Source organism: Macaca fascicularis, chromosome 16 (assembly GCF_037993035.2).
Source record: "Macaca fascicularis isolate 582-1 chromosome 16, T2T-MFA8v1.1".
Classification (NCBI taxonomy): Eukaryota; Metazoa; Chordata; class Mammalia; order Primates; family Cercopithecidae; genus Macaca; species Macaca fascicularis.
Window position 1 is genome coordinate 49,852,445 of NC_088390.1, and position 16,259 is coordinate 49,868,703.

At 38.8% G+C, this 16,259-nt stretch overlaps 1 protein-coding gene and 1 non-coding gene across 4 annotated transcripts in view; both read right to left on the reverse strand.

Moving 5' to 3' along the window:
• Positions 1-274: 274 nt before the first annotated feature.
• On the reverse strand, positions 275-381 carry LOC123569678 (U6 spliceosomal RNA). Its single transcript, XR_006693479.1, has one exon. It is a non-coding gene; the product is annotated as a U6 spliceosomal RNA (small nuclear RNA).
• Positions 382-6,100: 5,719 nt separating this feature from the next.
• The window catches only part of DGKE (diacylglycerol kinase epsilon), a 31,444-nt gene continuing 21,285 nt past the window's right edge, over positions 6,101-16,259 (reverse strand). Inside the window, exons 8-13 of one of the 3 annotated variants that reach the window (XM_005583797.5) lie at positions 15,058-15,171; positions 13,059-13,130; positions 10,025-10,152; positions 9,690-9,801; positions 9,102-9,329; positions 6,101-8,474 (exon numbers count right to left, since the gene is read on the reverse strand). In XM_005583797.5, the coding sequence (XP_005583854.1) occupies positions 9,150-9,329; positions 9,690-9,801; positions 10,025-10,152; positions 13,059-13,130; positions 15,058-15,171 (606 nt within the window). In that variant the 3' untranslated portion in view covers positions 6,101-8,474; positions 9,102-9,149. Of the gene's footprint in view, positions 8,475-8,568; positions 9,330-9,689; positions 9,802-10,024; positions 10,153-13,058; positions 13,131-15,017; positions 15,172-16,259 lie in introns of those variants that run through there. The other 2 variants (XM_015438328.4, XM_074019250.1) reach the window with 2 other exon arrangements.

Consider the following 16,259-nt stretch of genomic DNA (forward strand, 5'->3'; position numbering starts at 1 on the left):
TCGTGCTCTTTGACCCAGGCAGGAGTGCAGTGGTGCAATCCTAGCTCACTGTAGCCTGGAACTCCTGGACTAAAGTGATCCTCCCACCTCGGTCTCCTGAGTAGCTTAGATTACAGGTGTGCATCACCACATTCAGCCAATTTTTTTTTTTTTTTTCCAATTTAGAAAGTTTATTTTGCCAAGATTAAGGACGTGCACGGGCACGAGACACAGCCTCAGGAGGTCCTGATGACATGTACTCAAGGTGATTAGGGTTTACTTTGCTTTTATACATAAGAATATGGAACATTTCATGAATTTTCATGTCATCCTTGTTCAGGGGCCATGCTAATCTTCTCTGTATTGTTCCAATTTTAGTATATGTGCAGCTGTAGTGAGCACTGCCCAGCTAATTTGTATTTTTTTGAGATGAGGTCTCAGTCTGTCACCCAGGATGGAGTGCTGTGGCACAATCTCGGCTCACTGCAACCTCTGCCTCTCAGGCTTAAGCGATCCTCCTACATCAGCCTCCTGAGTAGCTGGGACCAGAGGTGTGTGCCACCATGCCTGGCTAATTTTTTGTATTTTTGGTAGAGACGGGTTTCATTATATTGCTTAGGCTGGTCTTGAACTCCTGAGCTCTAGCAATCCACCCACCTTGGCCTCCCACAATTCTGGGATTACAGGTGTGAGCCTCCATGCCCAGCCCTGCCCAGCTAATTAAAACAAAGTTTTTATTTTTATTTTTGTAGACATGGGGTCTTGTTATGTTGTCTAGCTGGTCTTGAACTCCTGCTCACGCAATTCCCCTACTCTGGCCTCCAAAGTTCTGAGGTTACAGGTGTTATCCACAGAGCCTGGTCCTTTCAAGGATTTTTAAATGCTTTCCAGCAGTCACTCATATGTCAAAAGATTGCCATAAGGATCAGACAACTGGAGGAAACCAGCATGGACTATGTCATTCCCGAGGGTGACTCTGAGCCCTAGGGCAGCTATTGATAAACATCTGACTCTTCTTCCTAGACTAGGTCAATAGTGGTAACTGAGAGTAATGCCATGCCATTTGGTCACGCTCTCAGCTTGCTGACAGGGTGACTAAAAGTGGGGAACTGTCAAAGCAAAATTAAAATGGAAACTAGGCGCCGGGCGCGGTGGCTCACGCCTGTAATCCCAGCACTTTGGGAGGCCGAGGCGGGCGGATCACAAGGTCAGGAGATCGAGACCACGGTGAAACCCCGTCTCTACTAAAAATACAAAAAATTAGCCGGGCGCGGTTGTGGGCGCCTGTAGTCCCAGCTACTCGGGAGGCTGAGGCAGGAGAATGGCGTGAACCCAGGAGGCGGAGCTTGCAGTGAGCCGAGATCGCGCCACTGCACTCCAGCCTGGGCTGGGCGACAGAGCGAGACTCCGTCTCAAAAAAAAAAAAAAAAAAAAAAAAAGGAAACTAGGCTTGAGATGCTCCTGAGCAAACAAAACAACTAGGCCTTAAAAATAGCCCTAACCTACTTACACTGTAAACATAAATGAAACTTAACTTGGGTCATTTTTGATAAATGCTTATGTTAGAAACAAAACTTAACCTCAGCCAATCATAAGCAGCCAACTAACATGATCTTGAGACTGGGGACTTTCCAAGTAAGCAAGCCAAAAAAGGCAACCAATCAAATCATTTCTTAATTTTGCTTCTGTATCTACGCTATGAATACTTGCTTCTGATGTTGTGTCACTGAAACACTAAATCCTCATTGGAATTGGGGTTTCCCAAGTGACGAACTGCTTCTTAAGTACATTCTAAAATGTTATTGTGCCTTTTTTTCCCCTTTTACAATAGTCCATGTGTAATACTTTTAGCTTGAGATCTCCAATCCCCTTGCATGAGTAATTTTTTGGTGTGTGAAGTTTCCTCATACAGGGAATCCCTCAGACAACTGCATAAGCCCTAGTCCTAGTGCTCAGAATGACGACAGGTCTGCCAATATTTAACGCTTTTAAAATACTGTTGGTGGTGGTTGTGTTGATGATGAAAGGCAGTGGGGAGGATGGCCTGGGTTCAATCTCTAGCTCCGAGCTATCAATGTATAACCTGGAGCCAATAATGTCTACCTCACAGAAACACAGATTATAAAATAAAAAGTAAAAGCATGTGACACCTAAGTGTACAATAAATGTGTGAAGCTGTTTAAGAAGTCTAAACATGGAATCATTACATGTAAGACAGCCTGCCTTGTTAATGTCAGCAGCTATCACAGCCACATTCACATGCATGTAAATTATCAAAGGGCATTATGCTTGGCACTGTCTAAAAGAAGGCAGGTAAGTGATCAAGTGATTTTTATTATAAAAATTTTATAAAAATGGATTTCCAGGTGAAGATGACAGAATAAAGCAGGACTACAGAATCTTCTTCCTCTAATGTCTAATAAAATTAATAAAAGATTTTACATACCACAAAATGTTTTTCAGATCGCTACGGATAAATCACAATGCTTTATGAAAATCCAGATGGAAGGAAACACACAGTTCTGCCATGCATATTAAGATGCATTCACGGGCCGGGCGCGGTGGCTCACGCCTGTAATCCCAGCACTTTGGGAGGCCGAGGCGGGCAGATCACAAGGTCAGGAGATCGAGACCACGGTGAAACCCCGTCTCTACTAAAAAAAAATACAAAAAATTAGCCGGGTGTGGTGGCGGGCGCCTGTAGTCCCAGCTACTCGGGAGACTGAGGCAGGAAAATGGCGTGAACCCGGGAGGCGGAGCTTGCAGTGAGCCAAGATCGCGCCACTGCACTCCAGCCTGGGTGACAGAGCGAGACTCCGTCTCAAAAAAAAAAAAAAAAAAAAAAAAAGATGCATTCACTCTCCCACCCTAAAAATAATCATATAACCTTACGGTAGACAGCAGTCAATTAGTTGCCATCCAATACTTAAAAATTAGATTTCATATACTCTAAATTGCTATCTTTTCTAGAAAAATAAATTCTGTTCACACTAGGCCTGCTTCCCAGGAATCATGTGCTCCAGTTTACCGAAGTCTCTACAACTGTTACCTTCATTGCTTGCCCAGCTCCTGTAAGCACTTGTAATCCCTAGGTGGGCATTACTTCCCATTCTTATACAGAAAGAAAATTTGAGGCTCAGGAAGAACAAGTAACTGCCCAGTGTTAAATTACAGCAGTGGAGCTGGGTTTCCATTCAGACATTTCAAATAAATGATGTATTTTTCCATATTCTACCAACTGAAAATAAGTTGAATTCACCCATTTAATCCCACTTACTGCTCTGCTCTGCCAGGAGCCAGTTTATATGTGTGAGAATGAATGTTGCTCCTAACACGTGTATTATTCTGTGCTCTTAGGCTACAAAAGCAATGCAATGTGAATTTTTTAGTCTTTCCATCTAAAAGTATGTGATTCAGAACTTGCCACATAGTTTGTTTGTCCTGCTGCAGACCAAGAACCATTTTTTGGGACACTAAGTCAAAGCTGCTTATTGTATCTCATGGTTGTGTCAAAAAACAACACAGTATCATACTTAAGTGCTACACTTTTAATTTTATTAAAAAACAAGCAGGTATCTTCAACATATCAAATGCTTTAATTCACATTTCTGCCTGCAGGCACTGACCACAAAAATACAGACCCAACAAAACAAAAGCAATTAACACAGGGTAATTAAGTGGTTAGGTACATAGGACTGTGGTGGGCAGGGGAAAGTGCAAGAGGCCAGCTGGCTGCGCAAGTGGAGTCATCACACGTGTCCTCAACATTGTGGGTTTAGGGATCCAGTGCAATCAGTTCACTTCTAAGAGGACGGGTTGAGAACTCGAGCTAGGCTGCTCTAAACTTGTACAAACAGGATTACAAATGAGAGTGCCAATTTATCTGTAGGGTTCATTTAAGCAGTTCAAATCTGAACTGCTGACAGAGCCCTGAACCGGATTGAGAACAAACGTTTTTATGAGCCATCTTGGATCATCCAACTCCACAACGTGCCTGCCTTACTCTAGGGTTTTTCTCAGCCAAATCTACTCATCTGATCAGGATGCCCCCTTGCCTGGACAATGTCAGAGGAATAAAGAAAACAACTGAGCTTTCCGGCTCTTCCTTTTCAACATTCCATGTTAGTCACCAAAAAGTAACACATAATGGAAATTCCCTCGATTACAGCTTATTTCCTGTTTAGTGCATTCTGTGTTGATGTCGTCCTTTAATAGTGAGGTAGCTGAGGGCATCCTTAGAGAGACTGAAGTGTTCTTGGTCTGACATCTGATACCAGTAACACAATTTTTTTTTTTTTTTAATTGAGACGGAGTCTTGCTCTGTTGCCCAGGCTGGAGTGCAGTGGCATGATCTCGGTTCACTGCAAGCTCCGCCGCCTGGGTTCCAGCGATTCTCGTGCCTCAGCCTCCTGTTTAGCTGGGACTAAAGGCGTGTGCCACTGTGCCTGGCTAACTTTTTTTTTGTATTTTTAGTACAGATGGGGTTTCACCATATTGGCCAGGCTGGTCTCGAACTCCTGACCTCAGGTGATACACCTGCCTTGGCCTCCCCAAGTGCTGGGATTATAGGGGTAAGCCACTGTGCCCAGCCTCAGCAACACATTTCTATTTATAGTTTCTAGGTGATTTATTTTCTGCAGACATTCTTGCAGATGGTTAAGCTCAATCATTTAAGTTTTATAAACGTCTGTATTAGAGGATGGCATTTTAAAATTCTTTCCCCAGAACGCTGGAATATACCTTTTTGGGCTAGGCTATGCAAGCCTCATGCACTGGTTACACAGGGCCATATGGGTAAATATGTATGTATTGATGTGTATTTACATATCTAAAATTAAATACAGACTATATATTTAAATTAGAAACACGAGGAACGAAGGCTAAGTTCACTGCTTTACTATTCAATAAAATAGCTTTAAAAAACTGTAAAATAGCCAAGTGGCCACATTCTAAGCAGCAACAGAGACCTCCAAAATATTCTGTCCACCAAAAACACATGAAGTTTCTGAATATGTAAAAATTAGTAGAAAATCAATTAGGTGACAAAGTCATTATAGTAGTGGCTTTCAAACCCTTTATAAAAAATAGTAGAATCATTTTAAATGTGGAAGTATTTTATCTATTGAGATCTGAAGCAGCACTCAGTATACACAAGTGTGGCTGCATTGATTGAAGTGAGAAGGCAGGAGCCTCCATGGCTTGCTGTCCCTTGGAGGCGCACTATAACTAACTCCTGAAGCAACTCCTTGTCCCCCGACACTGCATGGGTCACAGTCCAAAAACTGACTCCACGTATGAATCATACCAATTTTTATGTAACAGAGTTCAGACAAATATATCAATCTGGGTACGATACAAACAAGTTTTTCATAGAGTTCTTTTAGAAAAGTGACTTTGAGGGAAGAGGATAGTGAAGTAGAAGAAAAACAATTTTAAGAACATACAATTAATTCAATTTTTCGGCATGGTATCCCACCTAGCAAAAGCCCTAGGTGAATACAAGAAGTTCAGACCAGAAGCTTTCAAATTTCAGTATGCTTAAGAATCGCCTGAGGTGCTTGGTAATAAAAACAGATTTCTATGTTGCGTCTCCAGACATGGAATCATTAAGTTAAGGGTTGGGCTCAGGAATCCATATTTTCAACAGCCTGCCCAGGCATTCTGATGCTGCAGATAGCCTGCAGAGCATACTCTGAGGAACATGAGAAAGGCTTCAAGGGAAAAATTAAAAAAGGGGGACACTGTTTAAAAGCAAAACCCAAACCCCACCTTTTCTGTCTTGTTGCTGAGAATGAATTCAGATTGGGATAAACAACCTTTTCTTTCTTTTTAAAATATCTAGATATTTTAAATAAATCTACTTATATTCCACTGTCCTCAACTGGGTGGAAATATTAAAAAAATTATCAATATAAAACATTGGTTCTTGCTTCAATATTATCATTTTGAAGGAAAACCACACAAAACCATTACCCATTCTAATGACCTTTTTGGCCAAACAAATTATGTATTTGGGTCCACATTAATCTTTTAGTATAACCTTTAAAGTTTTCAAGTTAATGCAAATTTAAAATTCAATAAATATATTAAATACAATTTTACTTTATATTACAAATGCAAATTGTTTTTCTTTTGACATGCTGGTAGTATTCATTTTTACAATGCAAATTGACCTTACAATTTCTGAGTCACAGTAGACTATAACTCTAAGCAAACGTATTTCACAAAGCAAACACTATGTTTTTGAAACACTCTAAAAAAATAAAAATCAATAATTTTGACTATAAAATTTGTATAAACATTAGCTACATTAGGGGTTTACAGCTAATTGTTGCAGAAAACCTAAAACACACTTAAATCATGTAACCTTACTAGTAGAAAACTTGTATTTTAAAACACAAGTCAGTTTGATCTCTATTAAACATGACAAAACACTGAAAATTATCATCATCTGCCTATGGGATCTATAAGAGCTGCCAGGTATTCAGTATTTAAGCCACTACATTTATAGGAGTAAGGAATGTATTGGGATAGTAAAAAGATGAGAGAAATCTGGAAACAGACATGGAGATATGATTTACTTCATGTATTTCTTCCTGAGAATGTTGAAGTTATTTTTTTAAATATCAAGACAATTTAAAATGGAACAGGAAAATCTTATGGCAATTTTTTTGGTAAAGTGTAGAATCCCTGGTAATATAAACAATCACTACCCTAATATGTAACTTGCAAACATGAAGTCTTATAAATTGTACTTATTTAAACAAGACACATGCCTATACATTTATTTGAAATGCTGGGTAAATGTGCCCAAAAAAGTAAGTGAATTTTGCAAAAACAAGATGATACGTTTTGATATGGTATTCTGAAATAGCTTCCCTAAATGAAGTCTAAATGAGTGAATAAGCCAGCCGGAAAACTTCATGACAGATCAGTAGTGACGCAAAAACCTTACTAGATTACAATAACCAAAAAAATCAACTTGTTTAGATAAATGAGGGCATTTTACATAAGCTGTTCTAAATATAATGTAATATTATGGTTGGTATTAAAATTCCAATTTTTAATTGTAGTTTTCACAATTAAAAAACTATATTAGTTATTGTGATTATTTTAATTTTGACATCCTAAATTGATGTACTTTGCTTCTACTATAATTAGCACTATGAATTTTATAACAGGTAAACTATAACCTACAGCAAAGTGAATTTAACAGTGTATTTTTAAAATGTGATATCTTTAACAATTTTGATCATGAATGAAAGGATATAAACCTCATAATACTCAGAACATGATTGGCCCATTAAAAAAACAAAACTCTGCCATCCTCACTGCCATGGTTACCTACCATGAAAGGTGTATAAATAAATTGAAAACAGATCTGCTCATAAAGTTTCTCAAGACTAGAATTTAAGATCACCCGAGGAGATCTGGAAGAGGTTAATTTAGCAAAATAAAATATTTCATAAAATGTACTGACTACTGTATACATTACTAAGTTGCTCTTCGAAAACATGGTCTGGGCCTGAGGTGAGGCAAACTTAGGTTTATGGCAATTCACCGATGACAGATTCATAATAGACCCTCAAAGACTGCTAATGGTATTTTGGGGGAAACATTCTGATCTTTCAGAGATTAATGTCATGAAAGAGCACAATGCCTACAAACGGGCCATTTGTCAGAAAAACACCAGGCTAGATGCCCACTGGGTCAGCCTACCTGTGGGTAATGAAGGGATGGGCTGGTCAACAGCAGAGAACAAGCACCCTCTAATGGGAACCATGAAACTGGCCCTTCAGTAAGTTTGTGGCAATTGAGGGGCAAATAAAACAATGAAACAAAGCTTTCAGTTATCCAAAAGTAGTTCCCTAGTGCTTTTCATGCCCTCCTTCTTTTTTCAATACAATGAGGAATATTTGTGAAGAATAAGAATGTCTAGATATCTGTCAGGAGATTTAAATTAAAATTTTAATTACTTAATAGACTAAATTTCTATCTGATTGTGACTAGCAGAATTTATGTGATCAATTTAACTTATTAAATAAAGCTACAGAACGTAAACACTAAACACAGGTATCATACCACAAGGTAAATAATAAATAATTTAAAAATATATATCTCTCATTTTAAAATAAATATGATATAAACATTTTAGCAAAGATTTCTGTCCACTTACCTCCCTAAGGGGAAATTCTGTTAAAAGACTACTGTATTTCAAAATGCTACTAGACCACTAAAGTTTTAAAACTTATCAGTCAGCCTTGAGCTTTTCCTAAGCAATTAATCTCACCATTAAGTTTCCTTTAAGCACAATTTTTGAAGTGTTGACACTGTCTTTTAATAAAAAGAGAGGGTGATAAACTGTTCAGCTCAGAACCTATAACTTACAATCCAAAGTGCTCTGAATCTTATTTCTTACCAATTCACTTATCTGCTTCTCTTTTGGCTACACTGGTGTCATCAAAAAGATCCTGAATTTCAGCTCAAATGGTTACCTACAGAATTAAACAACATTTACGTGTCTGAATAAGTTCCTAAAATAAAAATTATAATACAAATTTTAAGTATGATCTTTTTTTACTATTCTCCTTTTGGGGGTTCCTAGAAATCAATACATATACTTGGTTTGGGTTGCAGAAAATTTTAAGAGGCATGCTGCAGGAGGATGCCCACGATTAACCATGGTGGTTTGACAGTAATCATTTCCTTTCAAAAAAGCAGGTTAATTTTTAAAATGCTATGGTGTCACCATATTAAAAATGAAGATGGAAATGATCTTTCCACCCACACCTTGTTGGAGATATAATGTGTCCATCCATTGTGCGTCCATCATATGCATGGTTCAAAAATAAGAAATGAGACAGCACATACTTCAGAGCGAGTCCCACTCTCAAAACAGTCATAACAAATTTTCACTCTCATGTAAGTTTTTTTGACTTTTCGTAAGTTAATACTACTCATTTGAAGTATTTTGCTGAAAAAGGAACAAATGTTTGTAAATAACTGAAGGCTGGCTGGTTTGGGGATGCTATTTACAAAAATGTATACCCATAATACTACTAGTGAAATTAAGACTGAATAGCTGATAGAGAATTTCTATTAATACTTTTGGATGAACATACATCTACTTGCGTGAGGATTCTATGCAAAGTTTTCACTCCCTCATCCATCTATTCAGTCTCCTTTATATCTTCTTGATCCGAAGTACTAGAGATGTCATCATCTGTTTGTTCTCCAGAGAAATATAACATCATTGCATGTGTCTTGTGAGTTATGGTGACAGTGCAGGGCCCTTGGGCCCAAGGCTCCCCATCCACCTGCATTGGCATCATGGAGCACTTCAAAATCAGCTGATATTAGGGAACAAATAACGTTTAAAAGTCAGTCCCCCAAAATTTAGACAGGTCTTCCTTAATAACACCATCCACAATCCCTTAACCCTTATGCATTTCATTTTTAGAAAATATTAATCTGAATATGTTTTTATTCATTGATTAAGGAATTCTTTTTTCAAGTGAATGTTTTATCTCATGGAGCTTGAGCCATGTTTCTGTTTCTTCCTCATCCCACTCTAGCCCCTGGTGTACAGTGACCAGCTGCATGAGCCATAAACCACGGTTTAAAGAAAGGTATGGCATGTATACTTTACGTATCAACAGCTTAGAAATGGATTGGGACAAATTAGCCTGTTACAGCCATATTTCACCTACCCTCACTGTATGTGCCTGTCCTATTCGAAAAGGATTCGCCAGTTTTACTTGAATCTGAGCACAGTGGAAAGACCCATATACTCCAACGACTTCCAGTAGACCATCGTCATGCCTAAAATTGGAAACAGAAAATACGGATTATATGATGCAATAAAACAAAATCAGTTATGCTAGAGCAATTACTTTTTAACACAGTTGGACCATCAACTTTAAAAATACTATAACTAATGAGATATACAAAAAAGAAAATTTAAGGAAAAATGTTAAAGTCTATAAACAAGAGATTGCTTTAAATAAAATAGTGACATAAAAAAACAGACCACAAATGTACATACCTGGCTAGAGGGTAAGTCTCGTCTCCCATCCCTTCCCATAGTCTGCAGCCACCGCCCCAGTAACCAATGTTCAGAACTATAATACCTTCCAAGCTGGGCAGTGCTACTCGCTCACCATCCAGTTCTAGCTTTAAAGAAATACAAACAGATAGTGACTACAGGGTACATGATTTCCATACACATCCATTTAGAATTCACATCTATTTTCATAAATGTGCTTATATGTGAGAGACGCACATGTAGAAGATGCTCCCTACCTCTCACTCAGGGCCTCTCATCTGGCCTTTTCTATCTCTTCAGTGGAACTGCTTGCAACATCATCAATAATGTCCTTTTTGTTGAGCCCTGCGATTTTTTCAGGCCTTATCTAAATTGCTGTTTCAGTAGTACCTGACACTTGCTGACCCCCTTCCTCTTTTCCTAAAATCTTCTTTCCCTTTGCTTCCTGGGAACCACAGACTCTACTTTCCTGGATGTTCCTTTTCAGGAAAGTAAACTGGGCCAGATCTATCTATCCACTGCCTCCAAAACATGTCCATGAACTGGCACCAAAAACTCCTATGTAAAAAATTGAACAAGCAACTTTTCTGCAATCTGTTCCCTGTTCCCCAATGTACTTACCAGGAAAGAGTAACAATCTTCCCCTCCTCCTTCTCTTAGCTAACTCTTACTTACTCTTTCCTAGTAAGTAGGTTAACTCACCCCCACCCCAGCTGTTTAAGCCAGAAACCTGCCAGTTATCTTTGATTTCTTTGACTTTTTACCCTCCACATCCCCTTAATCACTAAAAACAGTTGATGCTATTTCTATGTCTTTCTCTCTCTCCACCATTTCTTCCCTAAAAGTTCCTATCTAGCCTATCTGCCTCTAGCGTTACTTTCCTATGCATCCCTCACAGAGCAATTGGATCGACATTTTAAAAATGCAAATATGTCATCCTCTAATTACAGCCCTTCAATGGCTTCACTTCAACCCTGCAATGCCCATAATGAAATCCAAACTCCAATACCAGGCAAATATGACACTCTGTGATTTGACTTCTGTCCATCTCTCTAGCCTCAGCTCTTGTCACTTTCCTTCCTGAAAGCTATGCTCCAGCTTGAACTCACTCAAACATGCCATGTGCGCCTCTGGGTCTTTTGCACATGCTGTTTTTAGCCTACAGCAATCTTACCCTCCTCCTCCTCTTAGCTAACTCTTACTTATTTTCAGATTCCATCTTGTCACTTCTTCCAGAAAGACTGCCACCTTCCCTAGTCTCTGTAGCTCCTAGGTTACGTATTGCAGTTATTTATTCCTGTAAGACCACATGCTTTTCTTACATAACTTCTCATACTGCATTGCAATGTGTGAAATATCTTTTTGGTTTTTTCTTGGAGACAGGGTCTCAATCTGTCACCCAGGCTGGAGTGCAGTGGTACAATCACGGCTTACTGTAGCCTCTGCCTGCTGGGTTCAAGTGATCCTTCTGCCTCAGCCTCCTGATCAGCTAGGACCACAGGTACATGCCACTATGCTCAGCTATTTTTATTTTTTGTAAAAGTGGAGTATCACTATGTTGCCCAGGCTAGTCTCCTTGCCTCAAGCAATCCTCCCACCTTGGCCTCTCAAAGTGCTGGGATTACAGGCATGAGCCACTGTGCCCAGACTGGTTTAAATACCTTTCTTCACCCTAGACTGTAAATGTAGAGCAAGGGATTTATCACTGTACCTCCAGTATCGAGGACAATGACTATTTTGTAGGTATGTAAATACAGTTTATTTTATTTCTGTATAATTAAAAGTATTTGTATTTTTATATAAATAAAATGTCAGACAATAAAGGTCTTTATTTTATGTGCTTGCATGCTTTACTCTACCAATACTATCAAGGCCAAGAAAAATAAAATATGATAAAGTAACATAACACTTTTTTTTTTTTTTTTTTGAGACGGAGTCTCGCTCTGTCACCCAGGCTGGAGTGCAGTGGCGCGATCTCTGCTCACTGCAAGCTCCGCCTCCCGGGTTCACACCGTTCTCCTGCCTCAGCCTCCAGAGTAGCTGGGACTACAGGCGCCCACCACCACGCCCGGCTAATTTTTTTTTGTATTTTTAGTAGAGACGGGGTTTCACCATGTTAGCCAAGACAGTCTCGATCTCCTGACCTTGTGATCCGCCTGCCTCGGCCTCCCAAAGTGCTGGGATTACACGTGTGAGCCACCGCGCCCGGCCGTAACACTCTTTTTAACAGAAAATGTGTTCTTGCTTCTACGCCATGGCTGCCTAGAGACTCTGAGCTAAACGTTATGCCTAACGGCAACATGTTTCCTTGACTAATGTATAATCAGCCTCCTTACTCCCTGCTCATTGTCTCCTTTCCCAAGCTGTTTATGATCTCTTTATTTTATCAGTTCTAGGTTGCTCTGAATTAACGTCTTTGTTGTTGCTATTAACCATTACAGATTCTTTTTGGAATCAAGCAAGGAATATATTTAAGACTGCCATATCATAACGTCAGAGATGCTCTCGCAATAAGCAATCATTAATATTCTATTTTTACTATTTACACATTTTTATTTTGGTATGTAAGAGAGATACCCCACAAAAGTAATCTGAATTAAACTTTCCATTTAAACTTCCTCTGTGTCTTTATGTTGAGTCAGGCACTGTATTAGATAACTGTAAATTATTTATCATGTATGAATGGAGGCCATTCATCCTAATAAACAGATTCTGGATTTACATAAATCTGGGTTCACATCTTGATCACATGTGTATTTAGGCATTAAATGAGAGAATTTGGGCAAATTACTTCATTCAAAATAGTTTTCTGTATAATGTAAATATATAATACATGCCTTATAGAATTGTGGAGAGAATTTAGAGGGACAATGTGTATAAAGCATGTAGCAAAGTGCCTGGCACACAAATAAATACTCTATGTATGCTGGCAAAATATATTAACAGAAAGTTAGTTTAGCATTTCTTTTTAAAACGTCTTCATAATCCAGAGACCACCTAAAACTTTAAAAAATAAAAAGAGTTAATAGCTTACCTCAACTTTTTTATTCAAATCTTTACATTCTTGCACTAAACAATCTTTGGTTCCATAAAATAAGTAAACCGCCTATGAAAAATGGACAGAAAACATAATATTAAAACAGTCTAACCCTGTAAACATTAAGAAAAAATACACTGTATCAAAGCTCCCTTCAAGAATGTTGAAGCGCATTTTCCTTATGGTAGACTAGATGCTGATGAAAAGAAGGGCAACCAAAAGGGATACTTTTGATGTGCACCCTCTGGCCCTATCCAACACCTCCATTCTAGTAATTTCAAAGGGTAAAATTGGAATCCACTAGGAGCAGCAATGGAAATCTATAATTAAAACACAATGTAAAAATGCCTTTAATATATCATAGATACTTTTGGCATCATTTGTTATTTCACATTTTATTCTCTTAAGCTATTAATAGTTTAAAAGTTCTAGGTGAACTGTGGTTACTCATCCTTCTTTTATGGAAGATGACAATACAGGCCATTTCATTTAAGTGTAATTAGTCTCTTTCTCAGGGGAAATGTGGGATAGAAGTGGTTTTTTCTTTTTTTTTTGAGATGGAGTCTTGCTCTGTCACCAGGCTGGAGTGCAGTTGTGCGATCTTGGTCCACTGCAACCTCTGGCTCCCGAGTTCAAGCGATTCTCCTGCCTCAGTCTCCCAAGGAGCTGGGACTACAGGCGTGCACCACCACATCTGGCTAATTTTTGTATTTTTAGTAGAGACGGGGTTTCACCATGTTGCCCAGGATGGTCTTGATCTCCTGACCTCGTGATCTGCCCACCTTGGCCTCTCAAAGTGCTGGGATTACAGGCATGAGCCACCACACCTAACCTACAAGTGATTTGTTTCTAAATGGTGTTTTCTCCCAATTTATCAAAAAAGTTGTATTTTATAAAGAAAAATATTCAAGTTAGAAAATTCCACTTTTTCCTAGTACCTCAGATTACTTAAGAAGAGTAATGCATATTAATCTAACAAACATTTTCTAATCACTTTCGAATACAGAAAGATTGATGTAAGGACTGAGATGAGTTAATTATCAATTGTATGAATAGTAATACATATTACCTTAGTAACTACATTAATAAAAGGGAACTATTTCAAAACTTGAAATATTTGTAAAACAGAACCAGGAACACAATTGCTTTGCATTTATTTTTGATATCCTGTTGGTCAATCACCAAATGTTATTTAAAAAATTCCTAAGCAAAACTACATCAAAGGAATCAACTGTACTAGAAACCAGATATGACCTTAGTTCAAAGCTGTGGCAAACAAGCTTCTCTTTTCTTTATCTCATCTGCCTTCTGGAGGTTTTTCAAACCAATGAAATCTACTGTTCCATTAATGACCTCACCAAAAATTTAGTCTGCCTAAAATTTCCTTCCAATTTTAGCTGCCATTTAAGATAAACTATCATATATTCCATTTAGTTGCCATCTAAGCAAAATATGCTATAAAACACTCCAAATTTGAATTTAAAAAAATTGTTAGAATTATGTTATACTTTGATAAAGTTGTTTTGTTTTGTTCTTTGAGATGGAGCTTCATTCTGTTGCCCAGGCTGGAGTGCAGTGGTATGATCTAAGTTCACTGCAACCTTTGCCTCCTGGTTTCAAGAGATTCTCCTACCTCAGCCTCCTGAGTGGCTGGGATTACAGACACCTGCCACCACGCCCGGCTAAATTTGTATTTTTAGTAGAGACAGGGTTTCACCACGTTGGCCAGGCAGGTCTTGAACTCCTGACCTCAAGTGATCCACCTGCCTCCGCCTCCCAAAGTGCTAAGATTACAGGCATGAGCCACTGTGCCCGGCCTGCTAAAGTACATTTAAAGATCTAATTTAAAAAAAAGATCTAATTTGACGATCCTACACAAAACAGAGCAGGTAAAAAGTTAATTAAATCTGAATCTAAAAGTGCTAAATATAATTGAACTATTGATTTTTACTGTACCTTCAGTGATAAGCAGGAAATGTTATTTTATCCAACACACCTTATTAAGAATTCTGCTAGAAAACAGAGATGGTGCCTTCTCACGATGAGCATGAAAATTGAGAGCCATGAGAGCATCAGGTCCAACAGAAAAATAGTTGTTCATTGTGAATTCCTGTGAGAAAGGGTAAGAATAAGCAACAGACTATGATTCCACCTAAGCCTGAGTCATAATTAAATGTCAATCTTAGTCTTTGTGTTCTTTTGTAAAGGGAGATGCTTTCTGCATTTACTTTTCACATGGCCATTTTATACTGTCCGGTGACGTTACCAGAAATAAAGCTTCCATTTAAGGCTGATAACTACAGATGTGAATCTCATATTCCATTTCTGTTTTATATGCTACACCTCAGACCTTACCATCTAGAATGGCTCTACTTGATGCTTCCAGGCTTTTCATGCCTGTGTTTCCATTACATTTGCTCTTTACATTTATCACAGCCTCCAAGCTCTCAGCTTCTATTAGTCCCAACCCAGGCTACTGGTCTCACCTTAATTTATCTTACTTCCCAATGCGGCCTGGATTCCAAGGTCAACCATTTCAACGACTGTACTCAACACCATCCTTCATTCCAACACTCTCTTGACCTCTTCTCAATTTAGCTTTGTTTTTTTTTGAGACAGAGTCTCAGACTGTCGCCGGGCTGGAATGCAGTGGCGTGACCTCAGCTCTCTGCAATCTCTGCCTTCCGGGTTCAAGCGATTCTCCTGCCTCAGCCTCCCGAGTAGCTGGAATTACAGGTGCCCGCCACCATGCCTGGCTACTTTTTTTGTATTTTTAGTAGAGATGGGGTTTCACCATGTTGGCCAGGCTGGTCTCGAGCTCCTGACCTCATGATTCGCCCACCTCAGCCTCCCATAGTGCTGGGATTACAGGCGTGAGCCACCGCGCCTGGCCAGCCTTACTTGTTAATCTTCTCTAAATCAAACTGTTTTCTCTGCTCTATTTCCAGGTTGCTGGACATTGCTGGTAAGAATCTCATAATTATGATCCTGTTACAAAGTTATTTCTAAGGATGGCTGGACACAATCGCTAATAGGACATAGTAACCCTTTGGATGACCCCTTTCTTGTATTCCCTAGTGGTTTATTTCAAAATTTACAACTCTCTTCAAGTCCCTGGTAACTTGCTCCCTTGCCTTTGTTATGTTCAGATGATCTTGATTCTTGCCTCACTGAAAAAAATGAGATCCTCAGGTATGA